The 23003-nt window shown below is 28.0% G+C and overlaps 1 protein-coding gene across 1 annotated transcript; it reads right to left on the bottom strand.

Annotated features, from left to right (window-relative positions):
- Positions 1-4677: 4677 nt before the first annotated feature.
- LOC126654898 (exocyst complex component EXO70B1) lies at positions 4678-6955 on the bottom strand. Its single transcript, XM_050348895.2, has one exon. The coding sequence runs from the start codon at positions 6826-6828 to the stop codon at positions 4888-4890; it is 1941 nt and encodes a 646-aa protein (XP_050204852.1). The 5' UTR covers positions 6829-6955; the 3' UTR covers positions 4678-4887.
- Positions 6956-23003: the final 16048 nt, after the last annotated feature.

Below are 23003 nucleotides of genomic sequence, written 5' to 3'. Positions count from 1 at the left end.
AGGATAGTTGTCTGTCATGAGAAGACATCATGTGCTATATTTATAGAATTTGTGGGAAGCAAATGTGTCAGTTTATAGAAGGCGGCTATTTTGTTAATTTGTCTCACTCTAGAGTAAATAAAACTTAGAGGTAAACTAAAAAATTTACATAATTGTTTAGACAGGGACATGGTAACAGGGAACTGTTGCTGATGAACTTTATGATCTAACGTAGGAGAGAGTCGGCTATTGGTGTCCTTGTTGTCGGATCTTGAAATTTAAAGGGGTTTTCATCGATTTTGCTTTATTGCTTTTTCTTTTTATGTGTATATATATGACGTAATGCGCATGTTACATCAACTAAGAACATGAACGATTATTTTTTATTTGATTTAATTAGTTTTTTTCATGCATGGTTAATCTCTTAATCATACCACTAGCTAGCAACATCACCTTGTCTTGTTAATTTCAAGAAATCAAATTGTCTCCATTCCAAAAAAAAAATGTGTTTGCATTGTTGCACACCATTCTTGATAATTGTAATATATTCGGAAAACATACTATAATTGTGCCGTGGATATATATATATGCAAATATTTTTTTGTATATATATATAGTTTGGTCTTTTCAAATAAAACAAGATATATGATATGTGTGGAAAGCTTTGTGAATTAGGTGAAATGATTTTATATATTCATAATTTTAATCAATTTAATAATATATTTTTTTTTAAAAAGAAAGAAATTGTCCGATCCGCTAATTTAAAATTTGAGACAATCATATGATTCAAATGTCAATTCAATTAACGTTATAAAAAATATATATCATGATCTGAACGATAAAGAAGATCCACGTAAGCAGTTCATGTTAGACCATACATGCATAAATATATTTGTTCTAACTCGTATAATTTGTTTTTTTGATGAATTAATTATATAATTTTATGGACCAGATTTTGTTTGAAGTTTTTTTCCAAATATATCTATTAAAATGGTCAATTATGGATATGTACAATTATTTTTCCACATATATCTCATTTCTTATAAAAGTTCATTTTTATTAAGTGGGAATGTTAATCAATCCATTTTAGAGACTATAACATACCAATATTGAATGCTAGAGGACTTGATATAATTCTAATGTAAATACAAGAATTTTTAGCCTAAAGTAAGAAAATCTCTCTCATGCGTATTGCTTATATTATTGGGTTAAGGTACAAAAATGACCCTAATGTTTATCCTGTGCCTCACATTCTCTTTTAATATTTTTCGAGTCTCAAAAATGACCCTAACGTTATTAAAGTGGAACAAATATACTATTTGTCTAACGGTAGCGCGTTTTAACGTTAGGTCGGCTGATATGGAATACAATTAGTCGTTGCGCTAATGTTTTTGAAATCTCAAATATGACCCTAACAAAATCAAAATGGGACAAATATAACTCTAACGTTATCAAAATGGAATAAAAATAGCCGCCGTCTGACAATAGAGGGTATATTTGTGCCAATTTAATAAGATTAGGGTCATTTTTGAAATTCAAAAAACATTAGGGAGAAATGTAAACCACAAGATAAACATTAGGATCATTTTTGTACCTTCTTCCTATATTATTATGAAGCCATATACATTTTTTGATGAAAATGGAGCCATAAATCTAAGGAGCTGACGTAGTTTGATTGAATGAAGTAAGAAAAAGATGTGTTTAATTAATGTTTGCTCCACCACTAAGTATTACTTAGAGATTACTTAATAGAGATGTTTTTGAAACAAAACTAACAACGTGTGATAATGTACAATCATATTCAATGTATTAACTTTGTTTTTCTATTAAGAAATACTAAAAGGTTAAAGACAATGAATTAATTGATAGGCTAGTATTAAAATTTCCACTTTGAAAGTAAATAGGACAAAAACCAAGATTAAGAAGAAAAACAAACACAATGCCCACAGCTTGGATTAAACCTTGAGCAAATGGTAACATTTCTGGGTAGTCAGCTTCCTTAATACAATGAATTAGAGGAAAAAAAGCACATGGACCAACAATAGTAAGTGTTGAGTAGAAATTTAATAAATTTGTGCTTTTTTAAGAATAAATTATTAGTTTAAGGATTAAAATGAAGTTTAATTTTTTTATAATTTGATTTTTTTACTCAGCTGACTTATACTAAAAATAGTCGGAAAAATTAAATCGTTGACGGAGATAAAAATATAAAGTCATATCGTTTGCTTTTCAAACGATAGGATCAAAATGTGAATCATTATATATATGAGAGATTTCTGAATAATTAACTCATTTTTCAGTTTTATAAGTTGGGACTTGAGGTACTATCCAATTCAGCAAATTCTCATTTTATTTTTTTGAGGAAATGGGCATCTCAATTCTTAAATTTATGAGCTAGACTCTTATCAATCAAATTTAACTTACTTTGACAATTTAATTCATTTTTTTAAAAATAAAATCAATTACATTTCCTACAATATTTTTAGAGCAGTATGAAAAGCAACAATAAAATATTTTATTTAATATTCTGCATTATTTTCAATATATTTATATTTTATAACTTCACTTGTTTTAAGCGATTGTAATTACATTTATTTTGAAAAATTATAAACACTTTGATAATAAAATTTAGAAGAGCAATTGTGTTAACAAATACATTTTCACAGTAGTTGATCCATACCAACTTAACTAATTTGCCGAAATTTTAGTTGAATGATAAAAAATGACAACTAAATTAAAAAAAATGGATTAAATTGTAAAGAAAACTCCAGTCACTATTGCGTAACCATAATTAATTTTTAGCAAATAATAGAAACAACAAGATAATGTAAAAATTTGTAGTTAAATATTCTCTGTCAAAAATGTTCACCAAAAGTGTAGACAAAAACCAAAGGCGTGGCCTGCAGATAGATCAGCCACAGGCGGCGTTGTCCGGTACGGTTTGTTTTCGCCGATTACCGGCTGAATATCAGGAATGGGCCTGACCCATTTATTCTGAATCGGGTACTGGGTCCCACCATTCTCTTTTAGCAATTATTAATTTTTTCTTCATTTTTCTCTCTTGTCAATTCCTGTCTCTAAAATTTTCTTTCCTATTTTTGTATAATAAATCTCAGTTCAGTTGACTTCACAGCTTTTAATTAGCTATTGCAATTTCAGTACTAACACCACTGAATGCTGTAAATAAAATGCTTAATTAGTCTTGTGATAGGAGGAATCAGATTTTTAAATTGAAAAAACAAATGAAAGTTCAGGGCCATATAAATTAAAAATTTTAAAAAAATTATTCTTTTTTTCTTTCTAAACCATTTGGACCTTATTTTTATTAGGTAAAAATATTTAAAAACCTCCAACCTTTGACTTTGTTTTCAATTGCACCACCACGTAGGAGAATTTTCAATTACACCCTATTTAGAGTTTTCAGTTTTCGTCTATCCCAATTGACTAAAATGACTTTTTTATTTAAAAAAAAATTAAATTAATCCTTCATATACTAATTTATTTGTTTTTTTCAAATGGAAAAAATAATAATACAATCCCTCTATTTAGGTGGTTTTAATAATTTTATCATTAAATTAATTAAATTATCAATTTTTTTTATTTTGGGGTACAGATGAAAACTGAAAACCCTAAAGAGGGTGCAATTGAGAATTCTCTTAGGTGGTGGTGGAATTGAAAAAAAATTCAAAGGTGAGAGAGTTTTCAATATTTTTGCCTTTTTGTTAATAGTGAAACACGCATTTGACAAACACCAATAATAAATATATAAAATGTGACCGATTAAGGGATTCAAAAGAATTAAATTAAAGAGGTTTAAGTGTTATTTTCAAACAATTTAAAAGTTTTTTTATGATATCATAAAATGCCCACGGTTTAAGTGGTCTAAAAATTAAAAAAACTTATATGCTTTTTAAAAAAAAATGAAGAGTTTTTTTACTTTGCCAAATATAATTTAGTGATAATCTTGTAGTACTCTCTATTTTAAGATAAACAGGTAAAAAGATTTTGTAATTTGTGGGTGCAATTTCACTTTCAAAGTAGAGATTCTTGAGAAAAGATCAAGCATAGAATAAAACTAAAGGAGCTTTTCTAATAAAAAAAAGTTTCAAAATTACTTCGAAGTTCAGTACACATATGATGCATAAGTGACTAAAATCTTTTGGCTAAAGCATTCGGATCTAACAGAACTTTGAATTTTTATTAAAAGTTACTTAATTTTCTATTTCTGTAACGTAACGTAGCAGAATATTTGTGATGATATTTGACATTTTCGACAATCCTTCACAACGACGGCTTTTCGGTATATTCAATCGCCTATTAAACCGTGAAGCAGATGAAGTAGCTTAAACGTATATTCTCTAATAGGATTTACTCAATTAAAATGTATTTTTTCTTTGCTTTTCTATTTCTGTATTTAAAGTCCATTTTATCAATCTATCTTCGGTTAGAAAAAAAACTTGCAATGGATGAATTTTTATATAAAATCTACAATATGTTACTGTAAATAGTTGAAAACGCCTTATCAATAACACTAAAATAATCTCTAAATAGAAAGATTGCATTTTAAAGGACTAATTAAAATTTGATTGAATACTAGTTAGTTTGTTGTAAACAAGATTTGGTTCGAATGGTATAAACATTGGACAATAAATAATAAAAGGACTAATTAATTGATTGAAAATGTTATCGACATTTGACGGTTCCGAAAATGTTATTGACATTATACTCTCAGAAGCTTCCATAAAAGCTTCCATTATAGCAATTTCAAACACACAATAGGAAATAATTAATGTACAAAAATAATATATCCTGAGAAAATTTACAACAGATTAAATCTCATACAAACAAAACAAATGAATCAACAAAAAGAAAAATCCAATAATCTGATTGAATACTAATAAATCTTCTTTATGTTCTCCTCTTCGCCATTGAATTAGGATTCCCATTAAACAAAACATCAATCAAATTCTCAAGATCTTCAGATTGATATTTTATATATTTCTCCATTTGCCTACCGGACGTTAAATGCTGCTGAAACCGTCCTAGAAAAGCCCGGTACGCCGGAATAACGATAGCCGATACCGAAACCCGAAGTTCTAACTGAAGCTGCTCATCACAAACAACCCACGTACTTTGATTCTTATGAATTTCATCAAACATAGCATTAAACATTTTAAACTTTTCTTTCAAAACAGGCTTAACCACCTTGCCATTTACTAGTAACCCTTCATGGTTCAGACATTGTAGTAATCTGCTCCAAGTTTCTCTCGTATAACCTTTGTGATACTGTCTTAAATCCGTCGATCGTTTCCGACACCATGTCGCTCCCATCATTTCGTTGATCTCTACGCTTTCTTTGATCTTTTTGAGTATATATCTTCCGTTATTCATCAGGAACATGTATCGTAACGCGGGATCTCGGTATAAATTTGATTTAATTTCGAGATTTTTGTCTAGTAAATCCATTACTCTGCTCCATTGAATCGAAAACGGAGATATTTTTTGCGTTCCATCTTCGTTTGCGCCCTTTTCGACCTCTAATGTATCATAGCTATTCGACTTATCATCCTCAGGTTTTTGGTGCTGTAGAAACACCTGTTCCAATGTGTTTTTATACTCACATGCGTATTTCAGATAATTCATAGTGTAACGAGTTAATGGATGGACTGCTCCGCTTGGAACAGGAGTTTTGCTGTGATCTCTTCTGATTGAATTCTCGAGATCGCAGAAAATACTTACTGCGGCTTCTCCAAGTCGGTTTTTAGCAGAGGACGTTTCAGATTTCAATTCGTCAGAGTCGGTTTTATAAACTGCAGGAATTATATCTCTTAACGTCTCGTACATATCGAGAAACTTGAACAATTTTTCTCCTGATCTTTTCGATAAAGCAACCGCTTCCGCAAAATTCAGAAACCTGACGGTTACTGCTTGTGCAAGATCGCTAAATAATCTTTTCGAAACCGAAGGGAATTCTGAGAAGACGGATTCGCAGAGACTCTGTTCGGTTGGGAACAGAACTGCATAGGAATGCTTCAGAACATCATTCCAGGCAGCGATTTCGCTTTCCAATGTATCCCAATTCATTTTTTGAACATCTTCTATGCTAATATTACTGTATCCAAGCTTCTCCAATTCGGCATTCAGGTAGATTCGTCGGATCATACTGTAAGCCATGCAGCACTCCTTTTCGTATCCTAACAAAACCATTGCGTTTGCGATTTTGCTCATATTGGAGATCGATTCTTGCGAATAACCTGGGAATGATTCTTCTACTTGGTTGGGATCCGGTAATTCAGGTGGCGGATTCCGATCACAATCCTGATAATGCAAGCTGAAAGACGCCAACATTGACGCCTTCTTGTTGTTGATGTTATTGCTATTACGATTGCAACTATCTAAAATACTTCGAAACTCGTTATCCAACAACGACATAGCCAAATGTAAAATTCCGCTCGCTCGATTCAGAGAAGCGGAAAATGCCGGAGGATGAACGGATTGATTAGACACATTGATCCATTTCGAAATGCGGGTCAAACAATCAAGAAACGACGAATCTTCATCCGAATTATGACCGAATTTATCAGAATCATAATCCCCCATCTTCTTTTCAACCATTTCCAACAATGTTTCAACACACATTGGAATTTCCGACAAATTATGATTCCCATTCGACGAATCAAGAAACCGATCAACATCATCCAGGGCCTGAGAGATGGTTAACATTTCAGAAACCGAAGAAGCATCCTCAAAATTCGGTTCAGACTCACCGGATTGGCTATCAGAGATTACATCTTGTTCATTTGGTGCAATGGCCTCAGCATTTTCGGGTTGGTTATTGGAATTATCCATGGAAATGGTAAAGAATTGAATTGAAATGTAGAGCAATGAAGAAGATGAAGAATTAATTTGATCTAAAAATTGTTTGGTGGAAAAGAAAATGAGTGTAATAAAATTGTTTTGTTAGTTTGAGATTATGTTTGACCATTAATTTGAAGGGGAGGTTGATATTGGATAATTGACCGTTGACTCTGTTTTATTAGATCCATTGAGGAGAAATAGTGGTGAGCAACGTGTTTCCATGTTTTTTTTGTGTTTTTTACGTGGGCATGTTTTGGTCCGTTATTTTCACGATTATGTTTATGATTATAATTTATTAGTCAGCAGAATTCAAATTTAAAGAAACTTTTATTTCTTTAAGTTTTTATATCAAGATGCACAATTTTAGTTTTTTTTGTTGAATTCATTGGATCTCATTAAATTGAATATGAAACAGTTACATTTGTAAGAAACTCGGGATAATTTGAAAACTAAACCCGATGACCTGACATGGAACAGACAACATGTTGCCTGATTCGCAGACCTTACTTACGAAAATAAAAATAAATTACTAACTGTTTCGCGAATTAAGTGCCGTCTTCAATCACTTTTCATTCAAACTTCTCCAAACACCCGCAAACTCATTGCATCCGATTCAATCAACACTTGATATAACTCCTTCTAAAAAAGAGACAACAACTCCTTCTAAAAAGGAGACAACAAACCTTTCACAGAGAAAGGACAACAAACCTTTCATAAAAAAAGGACAAAGTAAAATATTCATAAAAAAGACAAATAATAAAAATAGATAAAACTAATATAGCTCATAGACGAATCCATTTTGTTACTGAAAGATTTTTAATCTATCGTCGCTTCTTGATAATTGAATTGCGCTTCGTGATAAATTATAATCCGTCAGAAAAATGAAAAAGAATTGGATATTTATTATATTCTATGAAATTAAAATAACATAAACAAAAGGGGTGGCTACCGTCAATAGAAAAATTAAACCATTGACGGCTGCCGAAGAAAAAATAAGAAAAAGTTTTAGATGGCTAGGGTTTGTTAGAGAGAAAAGAGAAAAGAGAAAAGAAGGGGGCTTGTTGTCAAGATGCACAATTTTAGTTAAACGTGTAGTTACATGCATTTAGCCACCATAGACATAATATGAATAAAATTTACATAATTACAGTATTGAAAGTTGAAAATGTGAATAAAAAAAGAAGTAGAAGCGCAATAAAAAAAATAAAAAATTATATAGGTCAATATATATAGTATAGTTTAAAAATTAAATTATGAATTTTTTTAAAATTGCCGGTTCGAAAAAATCATTTCATGCGCTATAAAATATTAAATGAACGCATGTCTCGATAATGCACGTAATAGAATTGGAGCTTAAGTAATTGCACTGTCTATTGGTTAAATTGGTAGAATATAAAAAATTTGACGTGCAATTTAGAAGAAAAAATATAATTAAAAAATGCTATAAGTCAAAGTAGTATAGATTAATAAAATTAAGCATTAAGTTGAAATATTTTAATCCCAATCCGAATAAATATAATTAAATTAAGATTTTAATCCCAATCTCATAGTTGATCCCCTTAATGGGCCATGGAATCAACTGACGTTATGTGAAGACATGCGTAGGCCTACATTGCAGGAAGTCCAAGGGCTTTGCACTCATGAATGCATCTTCATTTGGCACTGACAAGTTAACTCAACCCAACATTTCAAGACAATAGGGTCGCCATTTTATTTTTGGAATTGTAATAAAATATTCTTATTTTTATGGATTTTTCTTATTTAGTGCCCCTTTAAAATAAATTAATTGTTTAAAATTATATAAAATTTATTTATAGTTTTAATTCTTTTTTTATATTTGAAGCAAATAAATGTATTAATATAATTCTTATTAATATAATTTTTAACTTTTAAATTATGAAATTATGTTTAGTTATAATTTGAGGAATTGCAAATCCAACTAAAATAGATGGAATTTGAAAATAAATTTCACAAACTTAAAAGAAAATTTTTATTTGATTAATGTTTCCTTACTTTATTAAATTATTTATTTCGTTCTCTTTCTCTTTTTATTATAATTACTGAAAAATTTGTCTTTTTATTTTTTTTTATAACTTTCCATCTCCATCCTTTTTTTATATATATTTTTATTTTCAACTTTCAAATCATTATAAATTATAATATTAGTGGCTCTAATATTAATTTCAAATATTTTTATATCCATAGTATTTAATAAATTTATATAATAAAATAAAAATAATTATCATTCTTTCAGATAATTTTAATAAAATGTTATAAGGTTAATTTGAGAACAAGATTATAAAAATTCAATTTTAAAATTTCTTCTAAACATAAACATAATTATCTGGAATTCATTTTAATTCTACATTTTGTATTCTTTCATTAAAAATGGTGGAATTCATTTGTGAATGAATTCCACCGAGTTTAAATGAACTCCATTAGATAATTAAAATTGTTTCAAAAGAGGTCTTACGCACAATTTATAAGATGTGGCATCATATATCTCAGCTTCTTATTTTGTGATAGATATAACTTAAGTACCTTATACAATAGTGTTTTGATCATTCAAACGCTCAAAACAAAAATATTTTTACAGAAAATAAAATATAAACGACAATTGGATTATAGGATGAATAGTTCGCATTTTAACCATAGGAATAGCTCAGTTTAGAGAAAGAAAGTGAGTACTGCAGCTGCTATCCTTTCGAATGCCGGAGTTTATCTTGCTGCCTAGAATGCATCTCGAATGTCCTCTGGTCAGTTTAAAAGAGCAAGCCTTTTGAAGGAGGACATACAAATTTATTGGGTTTCTCCCCCGCAAGGATGGTTTAAGGCCAATGTAGATGGAATTGTATTTTCAGGTTAAGAAGGAATCAGTGCATAGTGGTTCGTGATTGGCAAGGTATTCTAGTTCGGGCGAGGCATTTGAAGATCCGAAGTTTAAAGGTTTTAAGTCTCCGAGAATTGCTGATTTGATGGGGATTCGAGAATCGTTAAGTTGGCGAAAGAGGCACGATAAAATCATTATGAGTCTCATGTCATGAATGTAATTTTAAAAATTAGAAATTTGAATCTTGTCGAATCTGATTTCCTAGTTGATGAATTTTATGTTTGGAGAAACAGTTATTGTGATGTTTTATTTTATTGCGTGAGGTGATCTGCAAATCAGGCTGCGCACATTTTAACGCAAAACGCTCATTCTATTACAGGTTATAAGGAGTGGTTAAGTCCCTTTTTGAATTTTGAACAAATATTATTTTTCTGAATTTTTAATATTACTTCAGTTATTGCTCAAAAAAAAGTTCCATTAATTCACATTGAAGGGCCATCGGGGCATCACCTAAAGCAATAATCCAAGTTTGTGGAAGCAAAAGAAAAAACAAAAAACAGCAACCATAAATAAGAAGATGGCCACCATTAAGGGTACGCCAGTTAAACCATTTTTAAACTCCAAAATGCAAATAAGTTGGTAAGGTATTTTTTTTTAATTTGAACGAGGTCGCGAGTTCGAACCGCACTCATATATATAGCCGTTTAAAATTTGAGGCTAGAATTTTACCTCCTGTAAGGGATTTATCCGGCTCGAACAGGAATTAGTCTGAATGTGGAAGGTTTAAAGGTGTAGTTTTATAGTTGAAATCCGTTCACGACACCTCATAGTCAAAAAAAAGTTAAACTATTTAAAGATTTTTTTTTCTTCATAAAATTAAATATAATCTAGTTCTGAATTTTTTATAAGGATTGAAAAAAAAAACCATCAATTGCCAATTGAAAAATTGATGAATAAGAAGTCAACTTGCATGTGGATATTTATAAAAGTAAATATTGATACTTGGAATTTGAACTCAAAGTGTGAAAAGATAAATGTTACTACCAATCAAATGGTCAAAGTATGGTGTTTTTCTATAGTTATTCTTCTAGATCATTATCGGCCAGATTATGCCATATCAGTGTGAAAAAATATTCATGTTATTTTGGAGTATAATATAGGCTTAATTGTAAATAATTAATGGGCTAATTATGCATAAAATTGTCATCTTTAATAAATTATAATTTTATCACGATCTTTAAAATTATCAATATTATAATTATATTATCATTTGAAAATCTAGAGATTTGTAGCTAATAAGGCAAGCGAAAGACGACATACCATGACAAATCAAAATTTCTCGCTTTCAAATTAAACTGGACTATAAATGTAGACCGGAAAAATGCAATTTTTGAAGGTGATGCCCTCCATGTATCTATAATAATTGATTCGAAATAATGTCATATTTCATTTTATCAGAATATTTGTGATGATATTTGTTTTTAGAGAATTCCTTCGATTATTTCTTCATTCCAATATATAAAGATTTGATAACAAAAGTGCTCATAATACCTCTTAACAAGTCAAAAAAAATTATAAATTACTTAAATATAAAAAAAACTATCTTTTCTCTCTGACAAACTCTAGCTGCCTAAACCTTTTTTCTTATTGTTTCTTCGACAACCGTCAATGGCTTAATTTTTCTATTAACGGTAGTCACCCCTTTATTTTTGTTATTCTAATTTCATAGAATATAATAAATAGTCAATTCTTTTTTTTTGATGGATTAAAATTTATCACGAAGCGCAATTCAATTATCAAGAAGCGAAGATAGATTGAAAATCTTTCATCAACAAAATAGATTCGTTTATGAGCTATACTGATTTTATTTATTTTTTATTGTTAGTTTTTTTTATGAATGTTTTATTTTGTCCTTTTCTTATGAAAAAATTGTTGTGCTTTCTCTATGAAAGGTTTGCTGTCTCTTTTTTAGAAGGAGTTATCAAATATTGATTGAACAGATTATGTGAGTTTACGGGTGAAGAGAAGTTTGGATGAAGAGTGATTGAAGATTGCACTTAATTCGCGAAATAGTTAGTAATTTATTTTTATTTTCGTAAGTAAGATTTGCGAATCAGGCATCATATTATCTGTTCCATGTTAGGTCATCGGGTTTAGTTTTTAAATTATCGCGAATTTCTTACAAATGTAAATGTTTGATATTCAATTTGATAAGATCCATCAATTCAAGAAAAAAACAAAAAATTTGTGTGTTAATCTTTTGCAGTTGGCTCTTTTTTTGGTTTTTCTTGGTAACTTTTTTGCTTTTTTTACCTCTACTTCTAGTAAAAAAAATGATAATTTTTGTTCTGTAATATAACTATAAAAAAATAAACAAAGGTTATGAAACTGACAATTTTTCAAAATCGTAATAGTTTATAATTTAGTATAAAAATGGTGATTCTGTATGTAATTAATCCATAGTTAAATTATATATTATAATATATTTAATAATTTTGATACACTGTCACGATTCAATTTTATGGATGGCCGACGCTAGGGTATGGGTATGGTTGTACCAAAATCCGTAACAAGTTTCGCGGATAAACAAACAATCTCACAAACCTGCAGGAAAACACTACTTGGGGGCAACCGAGACTCAAGCCTAAATCTAGTAGTTTATATCTCAATTCTAATATAATCATTTGGTAGCAACTCGAAACTACGAAACATGCCTCATATAATATAATCCAATGTAACATGTCAAAATTATAATAAAACAGTCGTAGAAATACGACAATCCAAAGTATAACAATTAAACATTAAACTAGTTCTTTAAACAACGGGGCTAGATATACTGAAGTAAATTCATAATGCTATTTACATTTATTAAGATTAGAACCCCTTTAAACAAATCCTTTTATACTAATATAGCTGATTATGGAATACAGTAATGAAATGAAATCACAAAGTATATTCCCAAAGTATCAACCCAAAATAGATAGGAATAAATCCTAATCGATTCTCAAAGTAGACCAGACATTGGTTAGCCAATTCCAAAAACTTACCGGTGCACACAGTCTTGATACTCGCCTATCGAGTAGCTTGTTCCAATCCAGATCCATAATTACTTAAAACAGTTCATAAACATTTGATATACTAAAATCACGTGCGGTACTTAATAAAGCGGTAAATAACACTATAAACTCACAGCTTGTTTATCCACGTGAATCTTGGCAAACAGTTAACCCTGTGTAGATTCTGAAGCACGAGCAGCCGACGGGTCTAAAATAATTGTATAAGTTAAAATCCGAACAACCCCTAACTCTAAGAATACTATACACCACATATGACTAGCATCTCAACAGCACCAAGGTATAACAAGTACAACCAAAATATGCATACAAACTAAATAATAAATTAGACAAGTTAACTTTAGGTGAGTTCTTATTCTTAAAATAAAATCAAAGTCCCTTCTATAACTTAAATACTTAATTTAAAATCAAAATATTTTCCCAAATAGTGTGTTAGCTTTAACTGCAGTATAGCTTAACACAACATATCGGACGATATAAGTCTAATCTGACCCAACCATAAACCAAAGTAAATCCAATTCTTAAATAAAACCAAGTTTGAAATAAGAACTCATTTCCTAACTTAATAATGCCAATAACATAATAAACAATTAAGCCAAAAAGCTTGCCAACACTTGACAAGTTAAACCCAAAGTACATACTCTTAAATGCATCACTTAAATGAAATCAATTAGATTCAAAGACTTTTAAAGTTCAACTTGAAACTAAAATAGCGTAGCCAAATCATTTCACGACAAAACAACATCTTACATATTTTATATATCAAATACCCAAGTGGTTACCAAGCATCCTAAGGTAACTAACATTCTTTATATATCCAACACAATATAGTGTTACTCAATTTTCAGCCCTTAATCCACTAAAACAATCACCCAAGTAAACCTTAACACTTAGGCAAAACCACCACGAAATCATCGATTTAATCCACCAACTAGTTAAGCACCAAAGAACTCATTTAAATTCTTTAAACAACCTTTTAACAACAATTTCCAGCCACTTAATTAATCTTTAAAAACAGTGATTTCTCTTTTAGAAAAGCCTCCATTAACATCATTCTTAAATCTAGCCGAGGACCATCTCCATCCAATGTATTAACAAACTTAAAAGCCAAAATCAACGCATAAAAAAATATTTCTAGATTTTAGTTTGTTCAAAACAGAATTTAATCCAAGGCAATAATGCCAATTCACAAAGTCTTTAGTCTAATCAAAAATTCTATGCCAAATCAAGTAAGAACAATTACAATTATCCACATCAACACCCAAAATATGAAATATCTGATTTCAATTACGCCAAAACAAAAAATACATCAAACCATAACATCCTAAAAAATAGACTAACATACAACCTAACAATCTCAATACACAAAATAAAAGATTAGAACCACTAACCTCTTGAGATAGATAAGAACAACCAAAAAGAAAGAACCCAAAAACTAAATTGATCCAAATCAGCCTAGAGATTGAGAAAGTGAAAAGGAATTGAGCACGAGATTGAACGAATCATAAACTAATATATTTAATTATGAAAACCAAGTTAGAAACACTTACCAATGATTAAAATTGAAGTAAAAGAGTGAGGAATGGATTAGAGTGATGAATCAGCCGTTTTAGAGTTTTTAGAAATGTTAAAAACTGATTAGGGTTGAGTTTAGGGGGTTTAGATAGCAAAAACGACGAGATGCAGCTGAAAAATCCTTGTCTCGATCAAGACAAAGAGTTAACAAAACTCTCTACCTCAAAAACTACTCTTGTCTCGATCGAAACAACCTTGTCTCGATCGAGATAAGAGTTAAAATATACTCTCATCCCTAAGACTTGAAACAACAAGGTAACAGACATATACAAACATGATATATGAACCATAAGGCACACAAAACTAAACATATTGCATCAGGAAGTTCATCGAAACAAGCCGGAAAAATACGGGTATTACATACAAACTCTCAATTTTGTTAATTTAAATTATCAAACACTTTTTATATACAATTATGTTGATATGAATACCGTAATATATACATATTCGATCAAGGTCAAATTTTATAGTTTAATATAAAATAAAAGGTAAAAGGGTTAATTTAATGAGTATAATTATATGATTTGGACGATTTAATATCCAATTAGTGCAAGTTGTTTTGCAAAAGACAATCAATTGACCACCTAGTGTTCCATGTGGCTTTACCACTGTTTTTCGATATCCATATCAATATTTTTATAGTTAAAAAATTATTTGATGTAATAATTTATAACAGTTTTATAGTTCACATGTTAAATTATTAAATTAAAAACTCATGTTTCCTTTGTATTTATTAAATTTCACTAGATTAAATCAAAATAATTATATTAAAAATTAGAAAAATTTGAATATTAAAATCCGATTATCAGACATGTAACAGAAAATTTGCGTTGACACGTGCTAACGGATTGACAAATCTATTTATAAAAATAAAAGGCCCGATGTCTTAAAAAAAATCATGACCTTTCATCACCTTTTCAATCCTAGCCTGACGTTGCAAATTAGTTAATTTTACCCTATTTTGTATTTTTTTTTCATTTCAATTGTACCCTAAAGTATAAAATTGATATTTTTTTATTTAGCAAAAATTCTCTAAATTGATCCTTTTTATATTAAATTGACCATTTCTGAAGATTTATTTTGAAATTTTGTCAAATAAATAAAGGTCAATTTTATATTTTAGAGTACAATTGAAATGAAAAAAATACAAAATGGGGTAAAATTGATAAACGTTAGGGTAGGATTGAAAAGGGGATGAAAGATCAAGTTTTTTAAGTCATTAAGCCAAAATGAAATGTGGTGAAACTATAAAACACTAGTATATCGTTTAGGTTTAAATGCATAAAAATCACCAACTTTTGCGTGTTTTTGGTATTTGACACGAACTTTTAATTTTGGCATATAAATACACGAACTATCAATTTTTTACTTATATGACCAATTTTCTATTTTAGGTATAAAACGGTGCCGTTTTAGGTAAAAAAACGGTGTCGTTTTATGTCAAAAACGGTGCCCGTGTTATATATGCAAAAAATTGATAGTTCGTATATTTATTTGCCAAAATTTAAAGTTCGTGTTAAATACCAAAAACACGTGAAAGTTGGTGATTTTTAGAGCAATTAAGCCTATAATTTATGATTTAATTTAGTTATTTTAATATTATTACATACAATTAGTATAAAACGTGTGCGCACAGATTAATAATATTAGAGTTCAAATGTTTGTGTTTCCTAGAATCTTCCTTTCACTAATCGTGTTCTGTTAAGATTTGAGCTGTTTATTTATATTACGGATAAGATTAAGATTAAGTGTGTAAGAAAAATACATATGCACATTAGTATATATGACATGTGGTGTATATGTATATTAAAAATTAGCCGCGTATACCAACGGAGTTTGTTCAAGAGATAAACAAATTAATATCGTTGAAATAAGGTCTCGAATTCGAATTTTATAAATACAAAAAAGTTCCGCTAATAGACTCACCCACCATACCAGAAACACGACACGGGTCAGATACAAATTATCAGGGTAACACTCTGAAAACCGGATGGACAGTAAAAGAAAAAGCCGCGTATTGTATTTGGTCTAAATCGAGTTAAATTTAAATTTTAAATTTTTAAAAATAAAATATATATATATTTAAATGTGAATTAGTCGGTTTAGTTAACTTTTGTTTCTTTATATTAGAAGAAATTTAAATATTTATATTTAAAAATATAAAATCAAATAATAAATTATATTAACAAATCTATCTAACTACTAAATTTATCAAATTGATCGATTATAGGATTTCATATGACCCATATAAATGTAAAGATAAGATGAATGAATGGAGTGGAATGAATAGGGTGGAGATAAATGTGGACTCCCATTTCTCTCATAGTGTTAATAGCACTACTTGTGGTAGATATTAACTTCTTCTTTTTTCGTAAAATAATTTTATATATTTTATACTTAAAAAAATAAATTTGACAGTTTAATATGTTTTTTTATAGATTTTAATAATTATTTTTAAATATTAAGGAAATGACAAATTTAATTAATCAGGATATAATTAATAGGCTTAATCACTTAAAAGCTTTCCACCTTTATTTTTTTTTTTCAATTGCACCCTTACGTTGGGAAATTCTCTCAAAACCCTTTCACCTTTAAATTCCATTCTAATTGCATCCTGACGTAGAAAAATCCTCTTAAAATCCCCCCATCTTTTTTTTTTCAATTACTCCCTAAATTGGAAATTTTTATGGTTCTGATTTTAAAAAGTTATTGGATATAATTTTAGAAAAATGATTTTTTATATTATTAATAATATTAGTATTTAATTAGAATATAAATTAAAAATAAAAGATAATTTTTAAAAAAATTCATGTAAAAAGAGGTCAATTTAATATTTTGGGATACAATTGAAAAAGAATCTAAAGTTGGAGGGTTCTGAGAGAATTTTTTAACGTCAGGGTGTAATTGAAAAAAAAATTAAAGGTGTGAAATTTTTGAGTGATTAAGCCGAATTAATATTTTATATTATTTCTATAATTAACTAGTATATATGTAAAAAGTAATTTTTAATAAGAAATTTTTTCAATACTGATACATAAATTTTTGTAAAATTAAATAAATTATTTGTGAAAAAAATTATTAGTTTTATTATAAACTAATTTATTATTAAAATAAATTTAACAAATATAAAATATTTTATCTATAACAAATAAATTTTTAATTTTTAAAATTAAGCCGAACTCATGAAATTAACTGACAATAATTTTTTTAAAAAAATATTTGGATTTATTAGATTAAAAAAATCAACATAAGTATTTATACTAGCTTAAAATTATAGTAGTTACTAGTATAAGTTCTAGGGTAACATATGATGTAGAACAAGATATATATGGTACAAACACAGACATCTCAATTGCGGGTCGTTTTATAAAGGCCTAATCACTCAAAAACCCCTCACCTTTAAACTTTTTTTCAATTCTACTCCGACGTTGAAAATTTGTCAATTTTACCCACTTTTGAATTTTCCGTTTTCAATTGTACCCCAATATTTTAATTTTTATTAATTTTTTTACTTAAATGATGAAATCATTCAATTAATTAAGTCTAAACATGAAATTAAATTCTTTTTTATCCAAAAAAGTACAAATAAGTCCTTTATTTTTAAAAACTAACTAAAAACCATAATCAAATTAACACTAATTTAAATTCTTAATTAATTTAACTAAATTTAAATAAATTTTAAAAATATACAATTAATATATGCGAGACATGTAGAATGTTTTAAACAAATTTCCAAACGCAAAAGACGTTAATTTAATTTGTCAGGGTACAATTGAAACACAAAAATGCAAAATAGGGTAAAATTGACAAATTTGCAACGTCAGGGTATGATTGAAAAGGGGCTAAAAGGTCGGGGTTTTTTAAGACATTAGGCCTTTTATAAACTATAAGAAGATGAAATTACAAAACTTTGAATCTGCAAAAATTCTCGGATCCATCAAGAACCGAAAACATGCAAGTTAAAATGATCATAAAACATTGCAGAACCAACTAAAATTTGCAACAAATAAACTCAACCTGTCTTAAGAAATGAATTGAACTAAAGGACAACAAACTAACTGGACTTATGAAAATTTGGCACATGTGATCGTTTAGAAAATAAAATCTCGATAGAATTTGGGAAAAACATCAATACAGGCCTAAAAAATACATGCCACGATTAAATTTGAGCTTCTTAATGAAGAGATTTATTCATTAAAATAAGGAAAATATATAAAAGTATAATCAGACGCATGAAAAAACGGTAAATTTCCGGCTTAAAACCGGAGATCACCCTTTCTCGCCCAATGAAAACAAATCGAAAAAGAAACGGGAAAAAAAGTAAGTAAAATTTTGTCTCCTATTTCCACGTGGTAATTTGATTATAATTTTTTTTTGGTGACGAGAACTTACTCTACAGAGACGAAATTTAGTTTTATTGTTAAATTCCGGGAAGTGGACCGCCCGCGAGCCCACATATCTGGTAATTTCGGGCTATAATGGCCAGTAGCCTAATCTCAACCACACTATATTAAAAAAGGGCGTAGTCGGGGTTCGAACCCGCGATCTTTAACGTCAAGATGGCTGAAACTTAGACTATTAGACCAAATCCGTGTGGACATTTGAATATAATTTTATATTGAAAAAAAAACCTTTTTTCTTTATTATCATACCGATGACTTGAAAATTATGTAATCCCCTAATTTAATTCAATTGTTTACTGAAATGAATCCACTTGTTGAAATACAACGAAACGCGTTTGTGAAATAGAAATTGACAAAGTTGTGAGAGAGACAAAAACTGGAATTTCATTGACTATTATGTTAACTTTTTCAAGGTGGAAGAGTGAAGATCCTTATTTCCAAATTTGTATTTACGTTCTTTAGTAATTTTGTCGGTGGCACATACCGCAATAGTAATACAAATTATACAATACTACATAGCGTTGCAACAAACCCACTTGACTCATAAAAAATAAAATGCAATTTTGTATTTTATTTTTGTTATCCATGTTTCGGAAAATTATCTTTTATAATCGCATGAATATTAATAGTATAATCATATAAAAGAAATTGGAGTTTAAGTCTATGCTTTACACATTCATGTAGGTTGAAAAATAAAATACGTGGTTTGATCATTTAAAAACAATAAAAACTATTTGAGATGTTAAAGATAGTCTTAACAAATTAGTTTAATGAGTTTTGCCATATTCTAGTTTATGTAGTTAGAACGATATTTTATCTGGTAAGTTTGGAGTTATAATTTCTATGGAATATATTAATTTATATCGTATGTTACGTACTTTTGTTCACTGAAGAATAATAATTTCACTAGATCAATTTGCATTCAGGCATGTAACTTTTAAAAAAAAATGTATATTGATTGTTAGTATATGTTATTTATTATGTTATTCTTTAAGCTAGTTTAGTTATTATTGTTTTTATTATTTTTAAGTTGATTTTGATATATTAGATATTAGAAAAAGCCAGTTACGTATTTATAGGTTTTATAGACATGACTATCAAGTAAACGATAGATATACTTACCTAATCAATATTTTAATGTACCATTTTAGAGATAATGATAAAATACAAAATTATTACACCAAGCTGATAAAAATATTTATGCATAGTATATTTACCAATTTAATCAAAAAATGGGCACATTAATTAATTTTACTATAAACTTCAACTATTATAATTTAGAATTTGAAGTTGAAAAGTCTGAATATATTATTTCATGCGATGAAAAGATTTTGAAATAAATTATCTACCTTTTCTATTGCAATTTGCACAATGTCATACTTCTCCTTTTTCCCAATAATAAACATAATGGAGATTTTTATAATGGTATATTATTTTGAAAAATAAAATTATATATGCAAAAATATCATAAATAACAAAATTAATAGTCTAGTTCAATAGTTTTATAATTTTAGTCGAATATATCCAAACAATAAATAGAAAGAATAAGGTCTAATTTATTTTTATTATAAGGTAGTCCATAATTGGAGGATAAAATCATAAAACTAATTTTATTAAAATTTATATGTTATTATTAAGATATTTTTGTTATTGTATGCAATTTTATCTATATATAAACTAATTTATCATAAAGCAACTTCAGATATCAAACTGTATTCACTACAAAAAATTTGGCTTCTTGTGACAAAAAAATATGTGACAAACTATATTTTGTCATAATAAATAGGTTAGTTGTGACAAAAAACAATATTTTGTCACAATGAGAGTTCAATGAAATGATATTGTGACAAATACATATTGTGTCAACCATTTTTGTCACTATAAAAAATAATTATGTTTGTTGTGACTAACTATTTTGACAAAAACATGTTTTGTCGCCGTAATTTAAAATATTTTTATTATGACAAAAAACAATTTATCATAATATTTAAAAAAGTGGTGACAAATTTTATTTTGCAGCAATTAGATATATTTTGTCACTATAAAAATTAATTACGTTTATTGTGACAAAATATTTTGCCAATAAATGATATTGTAATAAATTAATATTGTGTCAAATTTTGTCGTCACTTAGAAAAAAGTAAATATGTTTTTGTGACAACGTATTTTGCCAAAACAAATATTTTATTTTCGTATTTTAAACCTACAGTTATAACGACTGCATATGAACCTGATGTCAACCTTATAAAACACAAAATAAACACAAAATAGAGTATGAAAAAGGAATTGCAGAAAATATATATGTTAAAGAATAACTCGAAAAACACTCTTTCCACTACTGTTTATTGCGTCAAATTTATTTGTCAATAAAAAAAGTAAATTTGTTTTTGTGACAAAATATTTTGCCAAAACAAATGTTTGGTTCCAATATTTTAAAAAGACAGTTATAATATTTATTGTGTCATATTTATTTGTCACTATATAAAAAAGTAAATATATTGTTGTGACAAAGTATTTTGCCAAAACAAATGTTTTGTGCCTGTATTTTAAACTGTAGTTATAATAACCGTAAATAAACCGTTTGTCGACCATATGTCAACCTTATGAAACACAAAATACACACAAAATAGAGAAAGAAAAACTAATTGCAGAAAATAAATGGTAAAATAGAAAATATATACAGTTATAATGATAAAATAAATTTTAGCATAATATTTAAAGACTTTTGTAACAATTTTTTTTTTTGCAACAATTAATTAAACTTATATAATGTTGTGATAATTAAATATTGTGTCAAATATTTTTGTCACTATAGCAATTAAATTTGTTTGTTGTGACAATGGGTTTTGACAAAAACTGTTTTGTCACTGTATATTAAAAATATAGTTATTATGATAAAATAAATTTTATCATAATATGTAAAAATATTGTGAATAATTTTATTTTTCAGCAATTAAGCGAAATTAAATGATATTGTGATTAATAAATGTTTTGTCACCATGGAATTGAAAAACAATTTAATGATAACAGGATTAAATGGGTTATAAAATTATATTTTATTTTGACAAAATAACACATTTTGTTACTGTATATTAGAAATAAAGTTATGATGATAAAATGAATTTTATCATAATTTATAAAAATATTGTGAAAAATTTATTTTTGCAGCAATTAAGTGAAATTAGATGATATTGTAATAAATTAATATTGTGTCAAATTTATTTGTCACTGCAAAAAAAGTAAATATGTTTTTGTGACAAAGTAGTTTGCCAAAACGAATGCTTTGTTCCCGTATTTTAAAAATAAAGTTATAATGACAGAATATGAACCTTATGTCAACCTTATGAAACACAAAATAGAAAAACAAAAAGGAATCGTAGAAAATATATGTTAAAAAATAACTCGAAAAACAATATTTACACTACTGTTTATTGTGTCAAATTCAAATTTTATTATAATATGTAAAAAAATTATCACTGTATATTAAAAATACAGTTACTATGATAAAAATAAATTTTATCATAATATGTAAAAATATTATGACAAATTTATTTTGGCAGCAATTAAGTGAAATTAAATGATATTATGATAAATAAATATTGTGTCACTATGCAATTGGAAAAGATATGTGGCAATTAGAATTAAAGTATCCAAATTAGGTTAACTTTTTATTTTATCAAAACACTCTTTATTCTTTAAAACAAAAATCAAGATAGGGCAAAACTTTTTTTTACTGAATATTAACACCACACTACCGCATCAATTTTTTTATTGTACTTTTGCCACCGCGCATTTCCATCATTGCTGTGTTTGTTGTTGATTATTTTCCCATGTATTTTTTTTTTACTTTAAGAAAAATATTAAATTGATTAATGAAGGATGAATTGCACATTCAAATTGCTTCTTTTTTCAATTGATAATTTAAATTTTCTATTGATTCGTACAAACTCGAGGTAGGGCTTTAAATATTTTATTTCGGAAATTTCAGTTTTTAAAACCATTAATTTTATGAGTTGATGACACTAAACAAAGCATTAGAGGCACAAACCCGACTCGAGTCTCGAGTTCAAAATAGTCGAATGGTCGAGATATTATGTTCAAACTCCGAATTTCCGAGTTCAAACTTCCACTCTCATTTGTAAAAAAAATAAATAAATAGAAAGAGAGCGTATAAGAATGTGTGATACTAAAAAAATTAAATAATAAAGAAAAATCATTGAAGAACATAACTTTGTTGCTACGCTATAGACAAATTGAGTTAAAAAAACTAAGGTTAGCGCCTGA

Source organism: Mercurialis annua, linkage group LG7 (genome assembly GCF_937616625.2).
Source record: "Mercurialis annua linkage group LG7, ddMerAnnu1.2, whole genome shotgun sequence".
NCBI lineage: Eukaryota > Viridiplantae > Streptophyta > Magnoliopsida > Malpighiales > Euphorbiaceae > Mercurialis > Mercurialis annua.
This window is presented reverse-complemented; position numbering and strand designations above follow the sequence as displayed.